We start from the raw sequence: 25582 nt of genomic DNA on the forward strand, positions 1-25582 counted from the left end.
GGCCAATGGCATCCTGGGGTGTATTAGAAGGGGTGTGGTCAGCAGGTCGAGAGAGGTTCTCCTCCCCCTCTACTCTGCCCTGGTGAGGCCACATCTGGAATATTGTGTCCAGTTCTGGGCCCCTCAGTTCAAGAAGGACAGGGAACTGCTAGAGAGAGTCCAGCGCAGAGCCACGAAGATGATTAAGGGAGTGGAACATCTCCCTTATGACGAGAGGCTGAGGGAGCTGGGTCTCTTTAGCTTAGAGAAGAGGAGACTGAGGGGTGACCTCATTAATGTTTATAAATATGTAAAGGGCAAGTGTCATGAGGATGGAGCCAGGCTCTTCTCAGTGACATCCCTTGACAGGACAAGGGGCAATGGGTGCAAGCTGGAACACAGGAGGTTCCACATAAATAGGAGGAAAAACTTCTTTACGGTGAGGGTGACCGAACACTGGAACAGGCTGCCCAGAGAGGTTGTGGAGTCTCCTTCTCTGGAGACATTCAAAACCCGCCTGGACGCGTTCCTGTGTGATATGGTCTAGGCAATCCTGCCCCGGCAGAGGGATTGGACTAGATGATCTTTCGAGGTCCCTTCCAATCCCTAACATTCTGTGTGTGTGATTCTGTGTGTGTGATTCTGTGTGTCTGCATTATGTGTTCGCCTATCAGGGATGTACGGGGTGGGAGTTCTTGTGTGTGGAGTTCCGGTTTTCTGTGTGTTCCTCTCAGGGACGGTTGGGGTGGGGCCTGTGTGACGAAAATCCAGAGCCTTGTGAAGATTTACGTGCCACCTCCCTGAGACGATTACCCCCCTGCTTGTTGTGTTTGTAGACCAGAACTTCATCAGAACTTTGTGGCTTGTGTGCCTGGATTGTGTAACTTGTGCATCTGAATTCTCTGTGGAAAATTGCTTGGTAACTAGGATCTTGTGGGAAACCTGTTTGTGCATCCTGATTGTCAGGGTCCTATACTTACTTGCAAGTATCCTTGGTGATCAAAATAACATTGCTAGACATAAAAGACATATCTAAAGAATATATCTGTTAGATCTCATTGCACACATTTTTCCCAAACCACGCATGCGCCTTCCAGCCCTTCCGGGAGAAGGTGCTGGAGCATTCCTTATTGGGTTGGGGGTGTGGAAATCCATTTTCCTACTGTGTATGCAGACCCCAACTCCAGCAGACCAGGGCAGCGTGGCCACCAGTCTCTCGGTCGCAACGCAGGCAGCAAACTCATCTGTGAATAGCCAAACGAATCGTAAGAATTAAAAAAAAAAAAGGACAGAATGTGGCTGTCACCAGGAGCTGCAATTATGATTCTGGTTGCACTCTTCCTTTCAACTATTATTTTAATCATTATTGGAATACTTAATCTTCTGGCTTTTTATGGTTATGATTTATCCTGTAATTGTCATTGGCCTTGTGTTTGCAATTGTGGACAATCACCTCCTTCTGATCCCCCAGAGCCATAAACCTCCAACATGGCCTGGGATACGTTTCTATTCTCTTTCAATTGTTGAGATATTTGTTAAGTTTCTGTTCTCTTTAAACTGTTGCTCTTTAGATTGTTAAGATATTGTTAAAAATTTGCCAAGATTGTTAAGATATTGTTAAGATAATTACTATGTACATATCAAGACGGTGGACGAAGCTGTCCACCCGGTATGTAAGTGTGTCCTGTTTTATTTGTTGTGTGGAACAATATTTTTAAGTTTGCTTTATTGTTAAAATACAAATTTCCATATGAGGACTGCCACATTTTTCAATACTAACTTTCATGAGAGAGATAAATAATGTTTGCCTACAACCTTTTGTTTGAAAAAGCAATAAGCAGTATTTTAAACTAATGTCTGAAGACTAATTTTGTTTAAATTTATTTCTGTCTGACAAATTGTCGATTGACATATTTAAGTTGTTAAACGATGAAACAAAGAGGCATTGCCTTTGTGTAGTATTCTTTTCATGACTTCCAAGTGCCCAGTGAATTAAGCACATTCTGTTTTAACGTGTTATGTGGTTGTGTAATGTTGTTGTCCTTATTGTGTACTGTCACCGTTAATACTGTACAACTCGTACCTACCTCATCACCGGGTGGCATTGAATACACCAACCAAAGCCATCCGTTGTACAAATTGTTTGAATCTGTTGATTGTTTGCATTTTAGGATTATAGCCAACTGATTGTAAGAAGTTCAAATGCTCTTTTCCTACTTTACTATCCTTTTCTTCTCCCACCACCACGGGATCCTGAAGACAGTGATCTGGGATGACATAACAAACTTTGAGCCACGGCGTGGTGTGGAGGACCATAAAATGGACTCTTTGGGGCAGACAGGAAGTGCGTTTAGTTATTTCGGGATAAGTGCGCATGTTCTATCTGCCAGCAACAAGTTCTGTTACCGAGGCCTGTGGACACGCATCCATTGGAGGAGACCTACATGGAGACACATGCCCATTGGATGACACGACTCCATGGACCAGCCGCAGGATCCTTACAGCCTCCCTGCTTCCCCGTGCTGCTGCTGCTGCCCCCTGCCGCCGCCTCCCTCCTCCTTCGAGCGGTGCCTACTTCTGCTTCATCTGTGCACCCCCCGCACCGAGGAACGAGGACCAACAGCATACCGCTGGATCCGTGGTGGTGACTAACCCTGCTGCTCTCTCCGCTCTCTCCTCTCACTTCTTACCTTTCCTATTGCTTTGTTTTCCCTCTGCCCTCTCATTCAATAAAGTGGTCTGAGTGGCAGCATCTGATCTCGTTTATGCCTTAATGTTGTTCTCTCTTCAGAGTATAACACACACCTATTTTACCTGTTAAAAAACCTGATGGCAAAACTTATCGATGGGTGCAGGATTTGCGAGCAATAAATCAGATAGTTAAAGGTTTGTATCCAGTAGTGGAAAACCCATATACTTTGCTGACCAGTTTAAAGGAAACCTATGAATGGTTTATGGTCACCAGTACATTTGTTTAGACCTGAGAATTGGGTTTACGTTAAAAATATTTCAGGTAACCCTCTCGAAGAGAAATGGAGTAGTCCTTTTCAAGTTTTGTGGTCAAGCTTGAGAAGCACACTGCCTGGATCCACTAGTCGAGAATCAAGAAGGCACCCGAAGGACCATGGAAATCCCAACTCACAGGACCCACATCCATAAAGTTGACTCGAGACTGTTAATGATTATATTGTGTTTCTGTTTTTGACACCACCTCGATATTGTTAGTGTTTGTCATTATACTAACAGCTTTAAATTCCCGTTTATGGTATAAATTGAAGAAATTAGCTGTGAAAATTTGGACCCTACCTAAGATAATGAAATATGAAAACTTGGAACCTTTGTAAAAGAATTTACAAGTAACAAGTAAAGGGGGGAATGAAATGGTTGGGGGCCCCAAGAACAAGGGATGTTGAAAATACCTTAGACACTCGATTAACATAGATATACAAAACAAAGGGAAGCTTTTACAATTTGAAGAGTGGTAATGGCTGTAAGATAAGGAGGCTCCAGGACAGTCTCACTTCAGATGGCTGGGCCTTGGGATGAGAGGATGCACAGGAAGATAGAGATAAAGGAATTGCAACAGCTACCTCAAAGGACGTGGCCTACCTGATCCCCGGACTGAGTGTGCGCAGAAGCACGGGTCAGTCAGCGAACACAGTGAGGAAGACTACAAGCCTTCATCTGAAGACCCCTGACGACCACCAGAGAAAACGACTGCGCATGCGAATGGACATTTGCATATCTCTTGGCTATGTAAATGAGTTCTCGGAAATCCTGTGACTATGTATAATGTTATGGTATATATTCTCTGAAAATTTGCCAAACCGGAGGAGCACTCATGGTGGATAATCCCCAGTGCTGCCCAGCGCTGCAATAAAGAATGCCTGCTTAATAACACACTCTGGTGTTATTGAGTTTTCTTTCGGACTCCTTACCCAGCCGCACCTAGCTTCCCACTTCAGTAAGGAAAGTTAGAAAGCAAGGGGGTTTGGAGATCTCCGATTTTTGTATCAGGAGCCACCTCACTTTGTCCGGCTCTCCCGCGCTGGGTGGATGGGAAGAGGGAAGAGACTCCCCCGGCTTTGCTCTTACAGCCCACGTTTCTGTGTTGTCACTCCTCTTCCCAGCACCTCCGTGTCTCTGCTCCTGCCATGGGGATGAGTCCCCTGCAGCTACTGAAGAAGCATAAATTACAGCCTATCCTAAAATCAATTAACACCTTAGTCTGAAAACTACAGCAGCTCAGCTGCTGCTCTCTGCTGCTGCTGAGCCAGCCCTCCAGCAACCAAGTGGGAGCCACTGAAGTCATCTTAAAGAAAGGTGCCTCCACCCGTGAATCAGAGTTTTAAGAGTGTCAGGAAGAAAAAGGCTGAAAAAAGTACTTGTATTTTTCAGTATAAAGCAAAAAGAAAAATAATATGCCTTTATTTGGTTTCTTGTCCGAATACAAGGAATTATGAAGGTAGAAACACCACCACACAGCGATCCACATGAGCTGCCTCGAGCTAAATGACCACCTGACAACGAGGTAACAACTGGATGAAGGAAATACGAAATCACTGATGTCTGCTCTCTGTACCTTGTTGGTCCCTGACATGTTATTATTTATACAATAAAGTCACCATGCTAAGAAAGATCCACATTCCAGAGAACCAATCTTGCAGAGAAACATATGCAGGCAGGCTTGATTGCAACAGGGCGCTGCACAGGCCTAGGCACACCTATAGGTATAACATTTATAGGACTTACCTGAGCCTTCCCTAAATAAGAAATTAGACAGGAGGGGTAGAACTATGCATTATATGGTCAAGAGATTGTTACCATTAGCTTTCTTCTTATGATATATTTTATTTGCTTAGTTTGGCCAGGAAATAATCATCACAAAAAAGTGAAGCTGAACAGGTATATATTGCGAAATGACTTGAAGAAAGGGGTTTGTATGAGCGTGTGTATATACACACATATATAGGTATGCATATATGAGGGTGCGTATACATACACGTATATATATATGAGTGTGTATATATGTACCAGGAAGATATTTTGGTCTAGGGCAGTACAGAAGAAGAAGCAACTACTAGTGGAGGAAAAGAACAAAACTGGTGGAGATGAAAGCCGAAACAGTGAATTATAATGCGACCATGGCAGCCAGGAGACCAGACCAGGACACGGTCTTGAAGGTAAAGACAAGATTTTAATTTGTGACATGAAAAATGTGCTTTGGAAGATTATAGTCAACACATTTTAAATAGCATGCTTTTAAACTATAACCTTGTAAAGACTGAAAAAGTGGGGTTTTTTTTCATGTCAGCTGACTGAGATGAATCGTAGCGCAGGGGTGAGATTGGGTATGGGGAAAATGAAAGTAAACCTATTTTAAGCTGCCTATAAAATATTTTCCATGGATGTAAGTAACTTAAACGGCAACCTGCAGCCAGCGGAACTATCAGCCTGTAAATTTGGTCAGTGCTAAACTGATCGCTCTTTCCTGTCAGCTCCTCCGGCAGAGCACATGGGAGCCTTTGGATGCTGTGGGCTCGCCTCTTCTTAGGAAATTGAGACAGAAGACCCAGGAGGATTTTGTCAAATAGAGAAAATCTGAACGGTCGTTCACCTGCACTAACCTTTGCAGACCGGCTTACCTAAGTTAGGACTGGGCTGTGCTAGAAAGGCTACACGTCACTGTTCTGGTTAGTGGTACGAGACGATAAAGCAGAGCCGTTTTCTACAAAAGCTCTCCGCTACCCTCGATTCACACCAGAACGCTGCTTGAACCCTTGGAATGGCCACTGCACTCCTTTTTATTGATAAAAAAGCAGTGAACAGTGATAGCAGGGCAGCAGGTGTAGCTGGCAAAGCGACCCTGAGGCCCCGACACCCCTCCTCACCCTGACACCCCTCCTCAAAAGGCGATGTGTTCGAAACGCACAGGGCAGTGTGTGTCCCCACGTTTGCTGCCTTGTTTTCCTGCTGCTGGCGCAGGCCAGCCCAGCACGGCACGGCAGTGCACGGCATGGCACAGCACGCCACACCACGCGGCACAGCACGGCACATGGCAGGCGCTGCCTGTCCCTCAGCTCCCTGCCCTCCACCTCCCGCCCCGCGGGCGGCCTGCAGGCCTTGGTGGGGGGCAGCCAGCCGGGCCCTGGAACCATGGAATCACAGAATTGTTTTGGCTGGAAAGGACCTGTAAGATCATCGAGTCCAACCGTTAACCCAGCACTGCCAAGCCCACCACTGAACCGTGTCCCTCAGCACCCCATTTCCACGGCTTTTCAACACCTCCAGGGGCGGTGACTCCACCACTTCCCCGGGCAGCCTGTTCCAGTGCTCGATAACCCTTTTGGTGAAGAAATTTTTCCTGATATCCAATCTAAACCTCCCCCGGTGCAACCTGAGGCTGTTTCCTCTCATCCTATTGCTTGTTCCTTGGGAGAAGAGACCAACACCCACCTCGCTTTAACCTCCTGTCAGGTACCTGCAGACAGCGATCAGGCCTCCCCTCAGCCTCCTTTTCTCCAGATAAACACCCCAGGTCCCTCAGCCGCTCCTCATCACACTGGTGCTCCAGACCCTTCACCAGCTCGCTGCCCTTCTCTGGACTCGCTGCAGCACCTTTCCTGCAGGGAGGGGCCCAGAACTGCTCACGGTGCCCACGGAAGCCCCCAGGGCCCCCTTCGGCGGAGCGGCGCCCTCGGGAACGCCGGCATCCCCCGCTGCCAATCACCGCCCGCTCGCCCCGCCCCCTCCCCGTGACGTCGCGCTTGGCCCCGCCCCTGGCCGCAGGTCCCGTCCCGCTGTGCCGCCGGGCGGGCGCGGAGCGGAGCGGGCGGCGGTTGGTCGGTTTGTCGGTTGGTCGGTTGGTCGGTTGGCCGGTTGTCCGCGGCCGCGGCGGCGGCTGAGGGGTCGCGTGAGATGGCGAAGCTGCGGGAAGGGGAGCGGTACAGCGTGTCCGGCGGCAGAGAGAAGCCCAGCGTCACGGTGATGCGCGTTAAGCTGCCCGAGGCGGTGCTGCAGGCGCTGGCGAGCCACCAGGGCTGCAAGGTGAGGGGCGGGCGGCCGCCGGGCTCGGCAGGGTTACAGCGGGGGGGGTTGCCGTGTTTTCCGTGCGTGCATCGCCGCGTGGGGTCCGCACCGGCCGCCCCTCGCCCCCCCGTTCCCGTGGGGTCCCTCCCGCAGTGTCCGCGGGGTGCAGGTGCGGCGGGCACCCCCCGGGGACCGGCCGGGCAGAGCCGGGTCCCCACTCGTGCTCGGTGGGACCCCCGGGACGCAGCCGTCCCGCTGCAAGGCGGCCCACGGCGCAGGGGTCCCAAGCGTGCGGTGGCAGTTGGAGGTTGTTGCGTGTTCTCCGCGCTGTGACAGTCGGTAAACTTCCAGCAGCGCTTCGGCACGCCTTGTGGCTCAAGTGAATGAATTTATCGTTATACGTTATTTGTACAAGCGTTTGCCAAGCGCGGCTGTGCTGTCACGGAGGGGGAAGCAGCCCCGTGAGTGGGCAACGGCAGGGCTACCTGCGGGGCTGCGAAAGGCTTGACGCCAGCGTGCGTCCGTGCCGTGTTTCAAAGTGACTCAGGTATTTGATATTTGCAGTTGCAGCCGCGTTTCGTGGTGCCAGGATCCTTAGGGCTAATTTAAAGTCATTCATTCAGGACGAACAAGTTCTGTGCTCTGGAGAAAGGATTCCTTCCCGCAGCCAGCGGTGTGCTGGTGGGATGCTGGTAGGATGCAGGTGGGACACGCTTCTCGGAGCGGAACGCTTCCCGCTTCCCGTGTGATGGGAGCCGAGCGTCAAGGAGCTTAACTCCTCACCTTGGGTGGTGCAGACTGTAGCTGGGAGCGGAGATCCCCATTTGAGCAGCGGCAAGTGGAAGAATAATGGAACATAAAAACTTAATGCTCAGTTATTGTAGCCTCTGGAATTTCTGTGTAGAGGGGTTTTTGGAGGAGAATGGTCATATAATGAGCCAGAAGTATGAGAGCATGGAGTGAGGGCCTAGCTGCGTGACAAGAGTCATGCAGTTAGTGTCAACAAGCCGACCTTGGGGAGAAAAGATGAGGAAAAACAGCAGCTGAGCAAACAAGAATTGAGGGAGTAGCCAGTGGGAGCCGAACACAGAGGAGAAGAAACAAGAACTGATGGAGCCAATTAAGAAAGGACCAGTGGCAGAGCAGTGACCAATCAACACATCAAAGAAGAGTATGTTTAGTAATATTAACCAGTAGCAATGCACATGCCTACAGCCAGGGAAAGTACAAAATCTAGGTAATCCTGCTCCGGCAGGGGGATTGGACTAGATGATCTTTCGAGGTCCCTTCCAATCCCTAACATTCTGTGATTCTGTGATTCTGTGAAAAGGGACAGCTTACACTTAATAAAGCGTCTTCGCTTTGATTCACATTGGATTGTGTGGAGGCGTGTTTCTTCTCCTCATTTCTGGGTTGAAAAAGGGTCATCTGTTAAACTATCCAACCAAATCACACACTTCTGCACTGGCAGAAAAACCTCCTGTGGCACTATTCAGGAAGTGATGCTCAGAGTTCTCTTATTGCAGATGCTTTTTGGTTTGTTTCATTAATGTTTGACAAGAATATCAGCATCAGGAGGAGGAATGAGGGAGGGAGAAGGAACTATCCTTTTCTGTGGTCTCTGATTTTAAATAGGTCTGATTGCAACCTGCCTGCTAGCTCACACGTCTGCCTGGTGCCGGAGGAGGTCAGGATTGATGGTCTGTAGCTGGTGATCCCTTCCTTTCTCCCTAGCTTAATGCTCAGCTGCTTTGCTGACCCATTTCAGTTCTGACTGTGCAACTGAAAAATTTGCACTGAAGGCGTAAAATCAGCATTGCCGAGAACTGGGGAAGGCAGGAAAGGGAACGCAAGGAAGGTCACCTGCAGCTCTGCTGCTGCCTCTGTTCGGTGCTGGTAATCTTATCTGTGTAACACAAGTAATATCGCAGAAAGCGTGTAGAGGTGAGAAATCAGGATACCCCTCCGATGACCTACTTCTCCCGTCACCTGTAGAATCTAGGCAGCGTGTAATCAGGCTCTGTATACTTAATTGCTTAACATTCAAATTTAAGCAGTCTGCATAAAGAATGAAGCACTCGCTCTTTGTTGTTAGCTCTGCTAAGGATTTTCTTAGCTGGCGTGACAGTTGAAGCAAACTTGAAAGACTCTTGTAATCTTAAATTAAAAACATCTAACCTCAACTCCACTTTCAGAAATACAGAGCAGAGATTGTTTTTCTTCAGCAGGCCTCATCTCTGCCGCTTGGTATAGGTGAGGACAAATCCTGATTCCCCACTCCCTTTATGTGCTTCATCGTCATGGCCTGGGGTTGACTGGGTTCAGATGGTGGAGGACATTCTTCTTGCCTAGATATCCTTTGACAGTATTGAGCAGTGTGCTTTAAGATCCTTGAGCATCTTCTGTGGCAGAATTAATTTAAAGCATGGCTAATTTTTTTAAATCAAATTCTACTTAGCAGGGAGTAATACTTTGGCTTTAGCTCAGTTAAGTGCCGTGTGATGCTCTCAGAGGCCAGAGTTGCAGCTGCTCCGCAGGAGAGAGCGGTGAGAAGTGCGGGATGACTTGCCTGGTCCTGTAGGCAGGCAGGATGTCCGGGGTCCTGCTCTAAAAGCAAGGCTGAGCGGTCCCTGTCTACCTCGAGCAGAGCCATACCTGCGGGTGGGACTGCGCTTCGGGGCTCAGCTGCTCTGACATCTCACTGCTGGATGTGGCTTTGCTGGCCCTGGTACATCACCTCCCTCCATCCCTTGTACTGCTTTCTGCAACTTTTTTGAACCAATTTATTTATCTGTGGGGTTCCTCTGTTTCTTTTTCCACAGTGGTTTAGTGCTGGATGGAGAAGCGTGAGAGCTAATGTGGTGGGAGGACGCAGGGTGCACATGGCCAGGATAAGCAGTGGGAGCAGAACCTCCCTTTTTCAGTGGCAGCTGATCAGTTTAGCTCAAGTTATAGCATGCAACTCCACCCTCTGTGCAGAAAGTGAGCTTAGCAAAAAAACCAAAAATCACTTTTTGCTGGCTTAACTGTAAAGTTGACTTACTATATGATCCTCAGAAACACGATAAAGAGAAGAGGTTAGAGAGAAATGGAGTCATTTTACCTTATCTTATTACCTTGATGCACATGGAGCCTCTCATCTGGCTTAGCTACAGCATGTAACTTCCCTCTTGCTGGTGGTGGCCTGACCTAATCTGCTGACTGCTCTGAAGCCGGTCAGAGAATACGGCATTGAGTAGTGTCCCAATGTGACACCTCTGGTGTTTTTGCCTCCAGGTTGCCAGTGTAAATATACTGATGGAGAGTTGATGATAAGTTGTGTGTCTATTTTCGTTTGATTTCTTGAAATCTAAGATGGCATGTATCTTAATGTCTGATTTAACTGATAATGCAGAGTGAATCGATTCGAGCAATACAGGTATTAATTGTAAATGCATTTTCATCAAAGATTGGTTGATTGCAAGCTCTTTTGAACCTGTTTTCTTGGGGCATCAAGGCCTGGGTGATGTCACTGTGCATGTTTTTGTGTTGTCACTAACTTCTGAATGTGATTTCAAGCAAATCTGTTAGTGGGGAAAAAATTCTTAATCCCGACAGTTTCTTTGGGTAGCTGGGTGGTAGCTGTAGTTCTTCCAGTGGTATTGATGCATTACCTTCCCACAGAACTCCTGCCTTGTCTAGCACACAGGGCTGCCCTGGATAAGTCAGAGGTCTGGTATGAAGTGACTAAGGTGTGTATTCTGTTTCAGATGTCAGAAGGTTGTGGCTAATGAGACACGGGACTGCAGGAAAACCTTAGGGTAGTTAAGCACTGTCCTAGCAAATGTGATGGCTTGACTGTAGTGCCTTGCCTGTACCTTGCACAGGTGATCACCAGAGACACAACTGAGCTGAATGTCTGGAGTGAAATTTTGAGGTGGCTTGAACTGGTTTGAGGTTTCATGACTTCTGAAAGGGGAAAGTCCTATTCCACTTCTTTCCATTGGAGAAAACTACCCATTTCACTTTTTTCGGGAATGTCTTCTTCTAGGTTAGTGAGTTGAACGAGGTTATGGAAGAGACCCACAAGGCTGGAGGGAATGGGTAGAGAAAGGAGCTGGACCTTTGTCTTTCAGACACTGTGGGCTGTTGAGCAGTTGAGGGCCATGCAGCAAGGATACAACTTTGTTTTCCAATACAGCTAAGTAGATCTGTTTGTCAGCTTCCCTAGCAAGGGGACTCCCACCTTCAGAGCCAGCACCTCCACTGCTTTCCTTCTCCCAAGGCTGCTCCTGTCTGGCCCCAGGGCTGCAGCATCTGTGCCGTGACTCCAGGAGCTGGGGCGAGCTGATGAGATGTACCAGGGAGGCCCATTCCCCTCTGCATCTGCACGCTGCTTCTGCTTACCTTGTCCCGGTGCCGGTGCTGGCAATCTGGTTTTGGCACAGGACGGTCAGGTGCTCCTTTTGGCAGCATCCCTCGTGTAGGCTGCCGCTGCTGTGTTCTGCTTGTGGGTACAGTGAAGGGAACCAGGAGCTATAGGTGAGAAGATCAAGTGCTGATGAGTCTCAGTGAAAATTAGAACTTGGATTTTCCACATCTGACACCCAAAACTACCAGGTAACAGAGATCGTATTTGTCTCTTTCTGTTACTGCTCGTAAATGGTAGTAATGCCTGCTTATGGTGACTAGGAGGATTAGTGCACCGGTATTTGTGACGTGCACTTGGTGTGACGATGAGCGCTGTGTCTCTAGGGTTTGTATATTAGCAAAGTCATGGAGCTGTGCATTGAGGTGTTTTCAACATTTAGGGTTTTCCTGCTTACTAGGTACTGCCCAGATGGTGTGAAGACATTGTATATACAAAAAAATCCACCACCAAAACAATGTGACTCCAAAACTAATCAGAATGGATACACCGAAGGGGGCTAAATTCCTGTAGTATCTCCGTATCCACCTGTCACAATGGCTCTGCCGCCTGGCAACGTGGTGGTTTCACTACGTGACACGTTTGGAGGTTGGAGTTGGCCACCCGAACTTCGCTAAGTGCAGCCTGGCTGGCTGCTTGGGTTCCTTGGTCCTTGCAGCCCTTGGGCAGCACGATGGGACTGAGGCGCTCGCTGGAACGCCTACGTAAGGAGGGATCCCCCGTGGCACCGGTACGCTGTCTGTAGTGATTTAATGGACTTTATCGGTGCAGGCAGTCTGTCCTTCCAAATGCTTTTTCTCCTCCTTGCGAGGAGAGCTCTGTAATTCCTCAGCGTAAGCTGTGCTGTTAGACGCTGCTGCTCTGAATTGACAACTTCTTTGGGCTCAGTGGGTGGCTGTAAGCCCCGAGGCAGGGAAGAGAAACTGCAGAAAGGAGGAGGAGGGCAGGGGGGAAATGCCTAGGATGACATTGCCAGAGAGCACCGGTATCTTGTTCTAGCCTCCTCCTACATAATATATAGCTCTTTAAAAATTATTGAAGCATGTGAAAAATTTTATTATACGTCACAATCTCCAGTGTGCTGGTATGAAGGCATCTTTTGCTCACTCGTAGTCAACGTGCTTTAAAAACAGTAGATAATTAGCTTCACATACAAGGGTGGTGCCTTATAAATATCTGACTTACTTACAGCGTACCGTGTGCGTGCAGATCTCGAGTCTTGCGAGCAGACGCAGTCCCTGCCCAAAGGCCATTAAGCAAAATAGTGGACCTGGAGGAGAAAGCTGGCTAGCTCTTGAGTTTTTGCCCCCCAAATTTGAGACTTAAGACCTGGCTGTCACAGCTCCTCTAAGGTTGTTTTTGACCAGTCCTGTGTAGAAGAACTTCTTCCTTTTCTTAAATAAAATCTTCAGATGCAAATAAAGAGCAATTACTTAAGTGAGGTGTGCCTGGAGCTGTTTGTAGCTTGGTTTTCAGCTGAGTTGCCGCCTGATTATTCCTACTCCTTAGCGAGGCGATGCACACGCTGCTCCAGCTGTTCCGTGCACTAACAGTTTTTCCAGGATTGTTTCCTTGGATTAACTGGGTGGAACTTCAGATCTTATGCCTCAGGCGCGGGATCTTAGGGTTTTCAAGTTTGCACTCTTCCAAAAGTTTTGGGCTGAACTGGCCAAACTGGTGAGAGTGGATTGGGAAGAGGGGTCAGCTCACATGTTCGGTGAGAGGTGATGCCAGTCAGATAGTCACTGGAGGCGATGTGCAGAAATGGGTCTGGCTTAGTGGTGGCTCTTCAGGGTAGAAGCGAGTCCACTTCTGACTTCTCAGGTGTCAGTCCTGGAGCCCATTTCACTTAACATGTTCAGCAGCGTCTTGGAGAAGGTACTGAGATGTCAAAGGTTGGAAGTGATACTCGGATTTTTGAGGTGATCAGAAAGTGATGCTGAGGAGCTCCAGAAAGACATTGCCAATCCATATGGGTGGCAAAAAAGGTGACACTGGTTTTCACCACAGATAAAATAACGTGTAGGGGAAAAATAAGCTCTGTATGACATGAAACTTGGAACGGGCAGTTGCAACTGCAGATGAGAGATCTTGGAGTTGCTGTTTCCAGTTCTTAGAAAGCGTTTGTTCAGTTTGCATCAGCAGCCAGAAAATGTAGCAGGGAGATGGGCACCATGTGGGAGGGCATTCAGGGTGATGGAGAGGATCCCTTTGGTACTGTGTAAAGCTCTTGGGCACTCACATGTCAAGTCGCCCGTGCAGTCCTGGATTGTGAGGGATGCAAGGGAGGAGAGCTGTCCTCTGCTTGCTCTCTCCAGCTGTCGCAGCTGCCTCGCAAGGGAAGGCTGTGGAGGCCGGGCTCTTCACGGGGGAGTGAAGGATACAGGGCTGCGGCTCAGGGAATCGTAGGTGACGTGGCAGTGGAGCTGGCTGTATCTTGCAGTGCTGGAGCGAGAGGACAGCTGATGGAACCAGCAGGTAAAAGTAAAGCAGGTGGGTCTGTTCACCTGTTGGACAGTGGACTTGGGACCTTGCTGTCATAGGAGGCTGGGGGACAGGCAGTGTCAGGGAGTTTGGACAGGGACTAGACTAATTGATGGACAGCAAGTGTGTGAATGGATGCAGAACAGGGCTAACGAGGGATGCACCCTGTAACACTCCTAACAAGGGTGGGTGATGGGGAAGTACGAGGGGAAGGGGCATGGAAAAGAGGTGGGACTCCCGCAGAGAGCCACTTCTCCAGAACTTCACGCTCTTTACTGAGAGAAAAGAAACACAGGAAAACTGGGAGATCCTGGGGGAGCAGAGGGAAGGGGGGTTTGGAGAAGCAGTTCCCCTGTCTGTGCCTGAAGTCCGTGTGGTGGCTGTTCAAAGCAGTCGGCTTGTTGGACATGGCAGGGACAGAAGGTTTTGCTGGAGGGCCAAGGTCCCCTGCCTTAGTCCCCACTGCAGCAGCCTGCCACTCCAGACCACCTGCCAGCGGGTAGGTGAGACCTTTCTGCTTGATGCCCTGCTCAATTTGTATTTTTTAAATAGCATTTCCTCGCACTGAAGCAGGGAAGGTGGCTGGTGACACCAGCATGGTCTCTCCGGCTCAAAAAGCAGGTCGTGTCAAATTCTGTGAGCTGCTGTAAGAAGGTGATGGCTGCTGCGTGGTTCTACACAATCGTGGCATTGCCTGACTGGCTTGGTGTTTTGTGAGTTGCCTTCGTACATTAATTTCTGTGGAGCATTAAACGCCATTGTGGAAAACCTCGGACAAAGGTTAGGATTCATAACTGTGCACCCAACTTTGCATGTGTAACCCATAGCATTTTTTAGATGAGTTTACTTGCATGTGCTGGTTAAGCAGATAGGTACATTACTAATCTCAATCTCTGCTCCCTTCTAAAACCTTCTGGCTTTAGGTCGGAAGGTTTGCGGAGCAGACGAATCTGCAGCAAGCCATTTCAGGGCTTAAGGTTGTACATGTTGTTGGCTGCTGCGTAACTTGAGATAGAGTATAAGCCTCCAATTGTGGAAAAACGAGCATAGTCATTTTTAAAGACCCCACTGACATTTTGTATGGGAACGTTAGTTCTCCAGTGGTATTATTTTTGCCTGAGCCCGTCTCCGGGCTTTCATGGCATCGGGTGATGCTCACAGGTGGCGTTCACCGGTGATGTTCATCGGGTGATGCTCACCAGTGAGGCTCAGCTTAGTCTCCCACTCCTGCTGCCTGCCTTCCACCGGCTCCAGCACTCGCTGGCACCCGTGTGAGCAGGTTCAGCTCATCGCCAAGCTCAGTGAGGGGAATTTTCTGCTGGATGAGTGAGATGGATTTTATTGCAAAAAGGCAAGACAAGTGCAAGTGAAGGAGGAAGAACCTGTGGCTGGAGGGAGGAGAGGACAGGGGCTGGATCTAACTCACCTTCCCAGTGATGCCAAGTCCTGAATGCTCTTGATTTAAGTCCATAAGCAGTTGCTTTTGTTGGAATAAAGTCTGTATTCATTAGGATCCCATCCTTTGGTGCAACTTGTTTAGTGTAAGTGTTTGCAGTGGGTTGGCAAACTCCCTGTAACACCCTGTGGACAAAGCCTAGCAAACTGAGCTAGTCAGCATGGCTGCCCTCTGTTTTTGTGTCCAGCAGCATCATTTCAGGATTCAGTAAAGCTGAGCAAAGTCAGCATTGCTGCTAAAACGGGATATTCTTATCAGTGGGCTCCTGCTGGCACTGCTGGTGTTGCTGTTTGGGCTGTGTCGAGGAGCAGATCTGACCAGAAGCCAGCTTGTGTCAGAGAAGTTTCCAATTAGCAAGCTCCTTCATTTTTTAATTTTTTTTTTTTTCCTTAACATTTGCAAGTCTTCATGGACTGCAGTGTCAGCACAGAAGCAGTGCGGGACACTTCCATCCTCACCGGTCAGGAACAGGCTGCTCTTGGTGCTGTGAAATTATAGAGACAGGGCGCAGGTGGCTTTTGTATTTTTGGCCATATTGTGTATTTCCCTTGGCAGATACCTAGCTGAAGAAGCGAGGATTATTTGGGGGGCTCTGAAGTTTTTTGAAGCCAGTTTGATTGTACTGACGCTCTTTTCGTCTTAAGACACGTGCGAGCTGAGGCAATTAGGTTAAGAGTGTAAGAGCAGAAGAGGAGTGCCATTCCCTGCCTTGCCCAGGCTGTCCGCGCTGCTGGGAGCAGCACGAAAGGTGCTGTGGTCGGAGCTGTGGTCTGCAGCATTGCAAGTGCTCCTGTCAGTGCTGGTGCGTGCATGGGGGTATGGGCAAAGAGCAGGTCGTCCGTGACAGTGGGGAGTGACAGAGGCCTGAGCATTGTCCGAACGAGGAAAGCCATCATTATCGACCTTTGGAGCAGGCAGGTTGCCTGTGTTAATCACGTAATTCAAGCTGATACCTGGAACTCAAGTAGATGTGAAAATAGCGTTATTGAATAGTCTCTTCAGAAATGAAGCCAGTCCCAGTGCATAAGCAACTGGGCAAGAGGGCAGGGTTTGGGAGGGAGAAGGCTATTTTGGACTCCCACATTTTGGTGGTACTTCGAGCAGAGGAGGGGTTGTTTTTCCGTTCAGTGCCAGCAGCTACCCTTGTACGATTTTCAGCATTTTCTCAGACTCCCCATGCTGCGCCGGTGTCCTTGCTGAGCACGATAAAGCAGCAGCTCTCAGGCTCCTCGGCGCCGAGCAGAGGAAACCCTGGGTGCTGCGAGGAGCCCGGACCCGCTGCTGGAGCCCTGGCCACTGCTGCCTGGTGCGGTCTGCATCATGGTACGGGCCCGAGGAGCTCTCTGGTTTGCTGTGGGCGCGTCCACCTTCTCTTTCTGCAGCAAAATAACTTCTGCTGGAGCGCAGACATTTGTCGTTTAGCTTATGTTCTGCTTATTTTCTTTCCCTTGTGGGATGATGTTTCTTCTCAACATTTAATTCAGTTTCAAGGATCCCAAGGGGTGAGTATTTTGTACTCTTGCTATATTGGAAAATAAATGCAGTGTAGGTTAACCACTTTCACTTATTAAAAAAAAAATCCTACAGACATTCTTAAGATCTGCTTCATGCCAGATAATGTTTCGTTGTATATTTACTGAAGAGTTGTAGCAGAAAGTGGAAGAAAATCATGCTGTAGGTATGCTTTTTTGTCTTGCCTTTGTCACCTTCTAGCCTAAATTTGAAAGCAACAGGAAAAACTTGTAAGGCATCAACTGAGCAGTGCAAATGGAATGTTTTAAAACACTTTAAGTGGTTGGTTTCAAGGTGTGAAGCAGACCTGCAGTTTTGAGGAGTGGAGTTTTGTATACCACAGACCACTGGTGGTTCTTGAACCCTTTCTGAAACTCTACAGAGCATTTCAAGTCTGTTAAGGAAGAGTTGAAGGAAAACATGAGGAAATGTGGCCTCCTAATGGCCCCAGGTCCTGTTAAACAATCAGTCACTAGTGCAAACTGGAGAATTAAAGCTGAAGATAAAATTAAATACAGGCTATGATCTCTGAAGTAGAACAATTTAAGATTTTGGGTTTAACATTTAAACTTCAAGAGATGGCTAAAGACTCATGGTTAGAGATGGAAGTATGAATTGTGCCTTTTATGCTGTTAGCCTTAAATCAGATCCATTAACTGTTCCAGTTTTCCGTGTAGCTGTGTGGTGCTTGTGTAGAGATAGCCGGGAAGGGATGAGAGAAGGATTGGTAAGGTCTTCATGCTGGTGTGAGGAGGTGCTCCTGCCCACAGGTGTGAGGCTGCAGTCCTGGTCCAGCATCAGTTTGGCTGAAGGGTACTCACATGCTGGGAGAATCATATCTATAACAAAGCTACTTGTGCAGACAAAAGTCTCTTAACACTGCACTTCTAAGAAAATCCTTTCTTCTTGTAGCTTATTTGCAATTTAAACTATACTGGCATATATTTAAACTATAGTGGCAAAAGAATTTCCTTACTAGAATGAATAACCATCTTGGTTAAGACGGTCAGCCAAAATAGCTGTACCAGGAGAGAGTGGCTGGGAGCACAGATCAATTTGAATTAGTGCTGCCGTCAAGAGGGAAGTCGTACTTGCTAATTTGTCTGGGATGTAATCCAGAAAAAGGGACCGGCTGGCCCTGCCGATTGGCTTCCTGACCCACGGACCGTGGCAGCGGGCGTGCGAGTGCTGCAAGGGATGGAGCAGGAGCTTAGTTCAAAATAAGTTCTCAGAGTATAAATAATTGACCAAGCTGTTGGCGTGAAGTTCTGCAAGTAGTATGCTGTGGAAGAAAAATTACCAGCACGCTTTATCTACCCTGCACCCTCTCATCCTCTGCAGAAGTTCATGTGCTGCTTTCTCCTATGTTCTCTGGTAGCAGCTTTAAAGCAGTAGTGTGTGAGGTTTGAGAAGTTACTTGGCTGGGGGAGATTTTATTTCTCAGCTGTAAAAAATCTGGGAGCTTTGGCAAAAACGGTCAAAATCTGGGGGGCCCAAGACTGCTGAAGAGCCAAATGTTAACTTACCTTGTTGTCACCCTTGTTTCTATTAAAAAGTTAATCGAGGGATGTGCTTTTTCGTTATGAAATTCAACAGTAAGGTCTGCTCCCATGATCTGTGAGATGGAAACATCTGCAGGCACTTTGCTGGTTGCTGCAGAAGCAATAATCTCTTGTGGTACTTTTCAAATCTGTCCATAATGAAGGAAATACGAACTACGGAATTCATTGCAGGAGATTCCTAGATCCTAAGTCTCCGCAACAGGGAGAGAAATCTAAGGTTGTTAAGGCAGATGGTAAGTTAAAGCAGGACATTTACTACTGTACATAGAGCAGGAAGGAAATTATTAGCTCGTTATTTCTATATATTGCACAGCCATGGTCTGCGTGTTTCCAGAGTACGCAAATTGCACGGCAGAGGACTGACCTGGCCCTTTGAAAGGCCTTCCTTCTTCTTCTGGTCTGGCTTCCAGTTGGAGGTCTCTGGAGTGAAGAGCGCTCGGGATGTATTTGTCAGTGCCGAGGTGTTGCAGGTTACCTACGGCAGCGAGACGTTTCCTTAAAAGCTGCTGAAAACAAATAGGATTGTATTTGTCTCTGGAGAGTACTTCCTCTGCAATTCAGATAACTATCTAACTCCCAGCTGAGGATAAAATACCAGCATTAAAAAAAAACCAGCCTTTTTTATGTTTTTTAATATTCCATCTCTTGTTACACACATTCTCGTCCCAGTCCTCTGTGGATGTTAGGAAGGGCTGGAGTGGAGAACTAAAGGAGCTTTCTGGCTTGGGGTGCTCTAGAGTTGTGTTAGATGTGAGAATTGAGAAGAGGAGCCTTACGCTAGACGAGGCAAGGGGTGAGCTTTTCTTTCATGTATAAGTTTAACAAGAAGCTAAGATTGGTGTCAAAGGGGTTCTGCAGTCACGTTGCCAAGGAAAAAAAAAAGCAAGTTTAATTGTTTTCTGTTGTACAGTAGAGTTGCTCTGAAGGGATCTGAAAAGCGTTGAGAGTGTATAGGTGGTCTCAGGAGGCACAACAGCAAATCCAGTGATGCAGTAAAATGGTTTGCATTCGGTACAATAATAAATCATCTGTGCGTGCTGCATGGCTGGCCTCCAGACGCTCTTCAGTACAAGAACCCCTGACACACGCCGGAACAGTTTGCATAAAACACAGCTCAGAACTCTGTGATTGTGAATTAAGAAAATATCTGTGAGTGTTAAAACTAACTTTTGCACCAGAGCACAAGTCGGCCCTTGGGAGGGAGAACTTTTCCTACTGGAATATCTTACTCCCAACCAGTCCAGACGATAGCGTCTGCTGGTGTCTGAGACACCTGGAGGGTACCAGGGGACTGCAAGAAGTGGATCATTAGGGTGATACAGATTAATTTTTAAGAAATACCTTCTAATTAAATGTTTTGGAGCACACCTAGGCAGCCTGGAGAATGTAGCAGCTATGCTGTGCTAGATACAATAGCCCTGAGGAATGTGAATATTGGCAATTGACTTGTAACGGCAGTAGGGACACATCTAAAGGAAAAAAACCTCTGTTTATGGTCCAGGGTACTGCTGTGCTGCTAACGTTTCAGACAACCGTGCTTTCCCTGGTATGGCTTCCCTCCTGTGTTTGTAACTTGCTCTGCTGTGTCCTGCGACTTGCAGATACATTTCTTATACGGAGACAGTTTGCGAAGCGTGCACCGTACCCGCAGCTGGTGACGTCCTCCATCTCCTGCTGCGGTGGGGGTGGCCACCACGATCTCGCCTTCCTCCAGCAAGTGTACAAAACCGGTCGCCTTTTTGGGGAAATTCAGCAGCGTGCTGAGCCCTCCGGCTCCAGTTTAGGAATGGTTGTTGCCTGCCTTGTTCTCTTGTTCCTGTGCAAACCTCTGTTCCTTGCGCCAGAGGAGGGTGCAGCAGCATGGGTGTTGGGGAGCGTGGTTGTGGCCCCCGGGTGAGGAGCTTTGCTGCAGCAGGTTGGTGACAGATTCCTGCTGGGTGGCAAAGAAACCAGCCTGGTGCCCAGCACTCAGGTTCAAGCGGGTGAACTGGCGCATACAGGTGAAGTGCACGGATTTGAGGGAGCAAATACGAAAGTCTTAGAAAAAAGGCCAGAGAGAAAAAAGGAAGGAGAGGGGGAGAAGACTGAAACTAAAACAAAGTCTTCTCCCTTAAGGTTATCCATTTGTCTACAGGTGAGCACAGTCAGTAAATATATGCATTTTAAATGGTTTTTGTGTAGTAAAATATTGAAACTTTTTTGCAAGGCAGTCGTGTAGTCACATTATTTCTGGAGAAAGGCATCTTGACTTCCTTTTTGAAAGGGACATTGGCCACTTCTGTTCTGTAGTGTAGCTATAATGAAGGAGGAGGCGGTTTAGTACTTGATGGAAACAGCATTTTGCAAAAAGACTGCTAATATTGAAATGAAACGAAAGAAACCAGTGCTGAGATTTTTCTCATGTTTAATAGCGGCTTTTTGAATTTTCAAATGGGTCCAGTAATTTTCTGGAGCACTTTTGCCTCCTTGAATGTGCAGGCTGGACTTTTGCATTCATGCAGACAAAGGAGCAAATTTTAAGTTTAGGAGCAAGCTTACCTGGGCAGAAGCCACTGCAGCAAAGAGCCAAATGATGCTATGGCAAAAATTGTCCCTCTTGGGATTTGTAAAAGTGGAAGTTACGTGAAACACAGCAGAATGTCCCTGCTGAGCAGAGCAGTGCCCTTCCCCAGTAGCAGGGGTTTGCCTCTTGGCAAATGAAGCGTTGCTCTAAAGAAATTGTGAGTAAACTTCAGCTCAGAAAATGGAGCGAGAGAGGGTAATGACAGATCTGGAAATCAGTTACCAAGAGGAAGGGATTAAAGTCAAGGGTCTGAGTTGTTCTACTGGATACTCTCTATTACTAAATCCATTAGATGGTGAGAGATTGCAAGCCAGCTGAGGACGTAGAATTTAAAATGACATTCTGAAGCAGGCTGCAGAGGGTCAAGAGCACTCAGCACACATCCTGAAGTGCTCCGGCCTGGCTGGTGGTGACACTGGGGCCAGGTCAAAGCACAGCACACTGCTCCGCGTGCCTGTCAGGCCAGTGTGCTGGTACACACCTAAGGGTCTGCGGCCCTGGGTTTTGCCCCTCCGTGCCACAAAGCATGCATGTGTTGATACCCTCATCTGCCTGGCTTTCCCCAGGCTGCACAGCTGCTTGATCCAAGCTTGCCAGAGTTTGAATTTGGTTTAAGTTTTGACTTTTTTTTTGTCACTTAAAGGTGAAAGCTTATTTTCATTTGAGAAGACTTAGAAGTTCTTTCTGCATCCTTTTGTTACCATTTTATCCTAAAGTCTCAAATTTCAAAAGCATAAAAATTTTAAGACTTAACCTCTACAGAATGTCTGTTTTTCCACTTTTGTTTTCTATATTCTGTGCTAAGACTTTTTTTTTTTTTAAATTCAAGAGGACCCTGTACCAATTCAGTCCTTCCTTCCTGGGATTTCCTTTAGCATATCCAAGCTAACATCTTCCTAAGTTTTGGTGTGTACAGATAAATAGGTTTGTCCTTACTGTCCTGTGTGCTGCAGTACTTGCAGGCACTTCTGTCTGGCCTCTGGAGCTAAATCTAGCTGCAACAAAGCAGTTGTTGGTTTGTGTTTTAGCTAGTCATGCTCTAGGAAGGTAGGGCCCTTCTGCCAGTGCCATTGCTGTGCGTTTGCTGCAGTGATGTTGTTCATGCAGATGGCCTAAAAGACAACTTTTGTCTCTTCCCTTCCCTTCCCTTCCCTTCCCTTCCCTTCCCTTCCCTTCCCTTCCCTTCCCTTCCCTTCCCTTCCCTTCCCTTCCCTTCCCTTCCCTTCCCTTCCCTTCCCTTCCCTTCCCTTCCCTTCCCTTCCCTTCCCTTCCCTTCCCTTCCCTTCCCCTCCCCTCCCCTCCCCTCCCCTCCCCTCCCCTCCCCTCCCCTCCCCTCCCCTTCCCCTTCCCCTTCCCCTTCCCCTTCCCCTTCCCCTTCCCCTTCCCCTTCCCCTTCCCCTTCCCCTTCCCCTTCCCCTTCCCCTTCCCCTTCCCCTTCCCCTTCCCCTTCCCTTTCCCTTTCCCTTTCCCTTTCCCTTTCCCTTTCCCTTTCCCTTTCCCTTTCCCCTCCCTTTCCCCTCCCTTTCCCCTCCCTTTCCCTTCCCTTTCCCTTCCCTTTCCCTTCCCTTTCCCCCTTCTTTCCCTTCCCTTTCCCTTCCTTTCCCTTCCCTTTCCCTTCCCTTTCCTTTCTTCCCCTTCCCTTTCCTTTCTTCCCCTTCCCCTTCCCCTTCCCCTTCCCCTTCCCCTTCCCCTTCCCCTTCCCCTTCCCCTTCCCCTTCCCCTTCCCCTTTCCTTTTCCTTTCCTTATTTCTTCTGTACTTTTCCACAAGGCTAGCTCTCTGCATCGATGTGCGACTGGCACAGTCAAATGTCCTGGCTGGCCTGAGGGAAGCAGCAGGAACATGCTTGTGGAGCCATGCTTTTTGCTGGCAGCTGCCCGTTAGGTTGGCTTCACTGTGTTTTAAGAGCACACCTCATAATATTCAACTGACTCTAGTGTTGTTAGAGTCTCTCGTAATAGTTGTGTCCTAAAAGGTCGCATCAGTGATGGAGATTAAGGCACTTGAAAGCAGGAGGTCCCTTATCCCGTCATCCGCTACATCACTCGTGAAAAATCTGCCAGTGAGGGAAGATTCTGGGGGTTGATTAAATTTGTCTCTGAATTGTATGCAAACGTAGATGAAACTCTTTTCTTTATGTAAGCTTAGAGCAGAGGCAGAAAGAGCAAATTTCCTGCTGCTGCTGCCATCAATTAAGAATGATCTGTTCAACCACTCCTGTCTTTTCAGCGTGGATCTAGGAAATAGGCTTTCTGCATCTGCATTAGCCTAGAGAGATGCATCGGATGTTAATGGTAAGACTTCCTGCATGCTTCTGTTAAAATAAAGCAAATTCTGTAGGCTAAACAAGCAATTATTCAATTTCCAGGACTGGAAAATAACTGTTCTGCAGTGGCTTCTGACACCTTTTTCACATGTCACCTTTGACAAAGTCTGTTAATCAGTGGATTCACTAAAGACAGGGTGTTCTTTTAACTTTTTTTTTCCTGAACAGGAAAGAAGGAGGGTGATGGTACAGATGGTAAAGCGGTGTGAGAAGGCAGCTCTGAAGTAAAGCGGAAAGGAAATGTAGAAGGGAAGGGTTTGAAACAAGCAGCTGGTCCCTACAGAGCAGAAAATTTGGTCAGACTTGGTGGGGAAAACTGTTGAGTGTTCACCTGTCTATGCCTTAGGTGCATCTTAGCTTGGTTTCCCCCCCTTGCAGTGCCTTCATTCTCCCGACACTGTTTCCTGGACGTGGAGGAGAAGCGTATGAGGGTAGTACTGATAGTCTTAGCATCCCTGCGATGCTTTTAGGCATGAGTAGGCATTATTTACCACTTTGTAAAGCCTTGTCCACCACAACCTATCTGTGTTATCTTATGAAACAGACCAGTGATATTCTTCAAGTGTTTATCAGTTGTGGGCTTAGCTAGGAGGTAGTGGCTAAGACAGGTCTTAAGACCTGAGCTGGTTGTCAGCTGAAACTGGGACACTTGCTGAGCGGCAAGGCGGCAGTGGGAAGAGCAGTGGGGGCTGCAGGTGTTGGGTGGGATGTACGGGGGAGCTGGCATAAGGCTGAGCACAGCTGCCTGTGTGGATGCATCTTCAGGTGGTGGAGAGAGCATTTCGCATGACGGGCTTCTGGCATAAATGGGGGAAGAAGTATGTGCAAGGATCAACGTGTTTGGGCATGTGAGGAGAAAACAGATGCCCTACCTTCCCGTGCTAGTACACATTCTGGGAAGTATATGGGCTGGGACTTGCCAACTCAGATCAGTTAGTTAACACGTTTAAAGTTGGGCAATGTTAGGGGAAAGATGCGTGGTTTATTTTATGAGGATGGTGCCTAAAGCAGGGGGAGAGATTGTTGTGAACTGTGTTCATATACACCTGTTTTCAAGGTGGCCTCTTCCCTTGTCTGGACACGACCAGTGTTGTGTCCAGAGTCTGGTGGCTCTTTGGGTAAGGTGTGCAAACCTGCAGCTTCTTCTCTTCAGGGCTTTCTCATCTCCTTTCGTTGCCCTATTTGGTTGGCTGCTGGTAAGGACAAAGTAGATCTAGTGAAGGATTGTGGCAAGGACTTCACTATTTCTGGAAGAAGAGTGTGTATCAGCTATAGAGAATGGGGGGTGTTTGCTGTTCAGAAATCTGCCTCTTTGCTGTGAAAGAATACAGCAAATTCCTTTCCAACGTATTGCACGCCACGTACCAGCTAGGATGCTCTTTACACGTGGGAGGTTGAATACAAATCAAAGGCAGCTTCTCCAGAAGAAACACGCTGACAACGAGCTTGCAGTGCTGCTTCCTGATGCACACAAGAGTTTGTTTTCTATTACGGATTAATGTGGTTGCAATGTGTACTTTGTTAATAAAGGCTCCTTGACCTTCTTCTGCAAGTATCGCTCAAATAGGAAAAACAAACTTTTTGTCACTGTGCTTATCTCAAGCTGAATGCAGTATCTTAATTCCGATTAAGCCAAAAATCCTTGAACTGCCTGTTGAACTTTTCAGAACCATATAATATAAATTTACAGTGTAATACAGGACTGTGTTTTCAAAACAGGAGGCTTATTTGCAGAAGTTGCTGAGTCTATAAACTACTTCGAAGTGTTATTTTGTCTTGCAAGATATGTCTGGCAAATATGTCCACAGCAATAAAACTTGATCTTAGGGGTTTGAGATGACAGTAGCTTTTGCAGAGCTAGGTGTTGTCAGCAAGTTTATCTGGTTCAAATATTGCTTTCTCTAGGTTGCTGAAAATGTGTTAATATCCTAGGAATACTTTCTAGACTGCATGTTGCTGAGCAAGAACCCCATGCTTTAAAAATGTGCCTCTGTAAGATATTTACTTGATTTGTAAGAGGATGAGGTCGTCCTCACAAAGAAGCAAGGAGGGAGCCTTGAAATCTCTCCAGGTCAAAGCTGGTGGGTGGCATTTGGGAGAGGACAGTGCACTGGTTTGCACTGCACGGCTGGCTGCCGAAGCATCGTGCTTCCCTGGAGCGGTAGTGTGCGACGTGGTGGTGGCAGGGGGCAAATGTGGTGGAAACCTCTGGAGAGCTGGAAAGTGGATCAAGAGCAGCAGCTCCCATGTCCCGGTCTCATCTC

General features: G+C 47.8%; 1 protein-coding gene across 1 annotated transcript in view; it reads left to right on the forward strand.

Annotated features, from left to right (window-relative positions):
* The first annotated feature begins 6897 nt into the window (after positions 1-6897).
* The window catches only part of LOC137676259 (RNA polymerase II elongation factor ELL2-like), a 39505-nt gene continuing 20820 nt past the window's right edge, over positions 6898-25582 (forward strand). The window contains exons 1-2 of the mRNA XM_068422958.1: positions 6898-7025; positions 16810-16858. Of these exons, the coding sequence (XP_068279059.1) occupies positions 6898-7025; positions 16810-16858 (177 nt within the window). The remainder of the gene's footprint in view (positions 7026-16809; positions 16859-25582) is intronic.

The sequence above is a fragment of the Nyctibius grandis genome, chromosome Z (assembly GCF_013368605.1).
Source record: "Nyctibius grandis isolate bNycGra1 chromosome Z, bNycGra1.pri, whole genome shotgun sequence".
Lineage (NCBI taxonomy): Eukaryota > Metazoa > Chordata > Aves > Nyctibiiformes > Nyctibiidae > Nyctibius > Nyctibius grandis.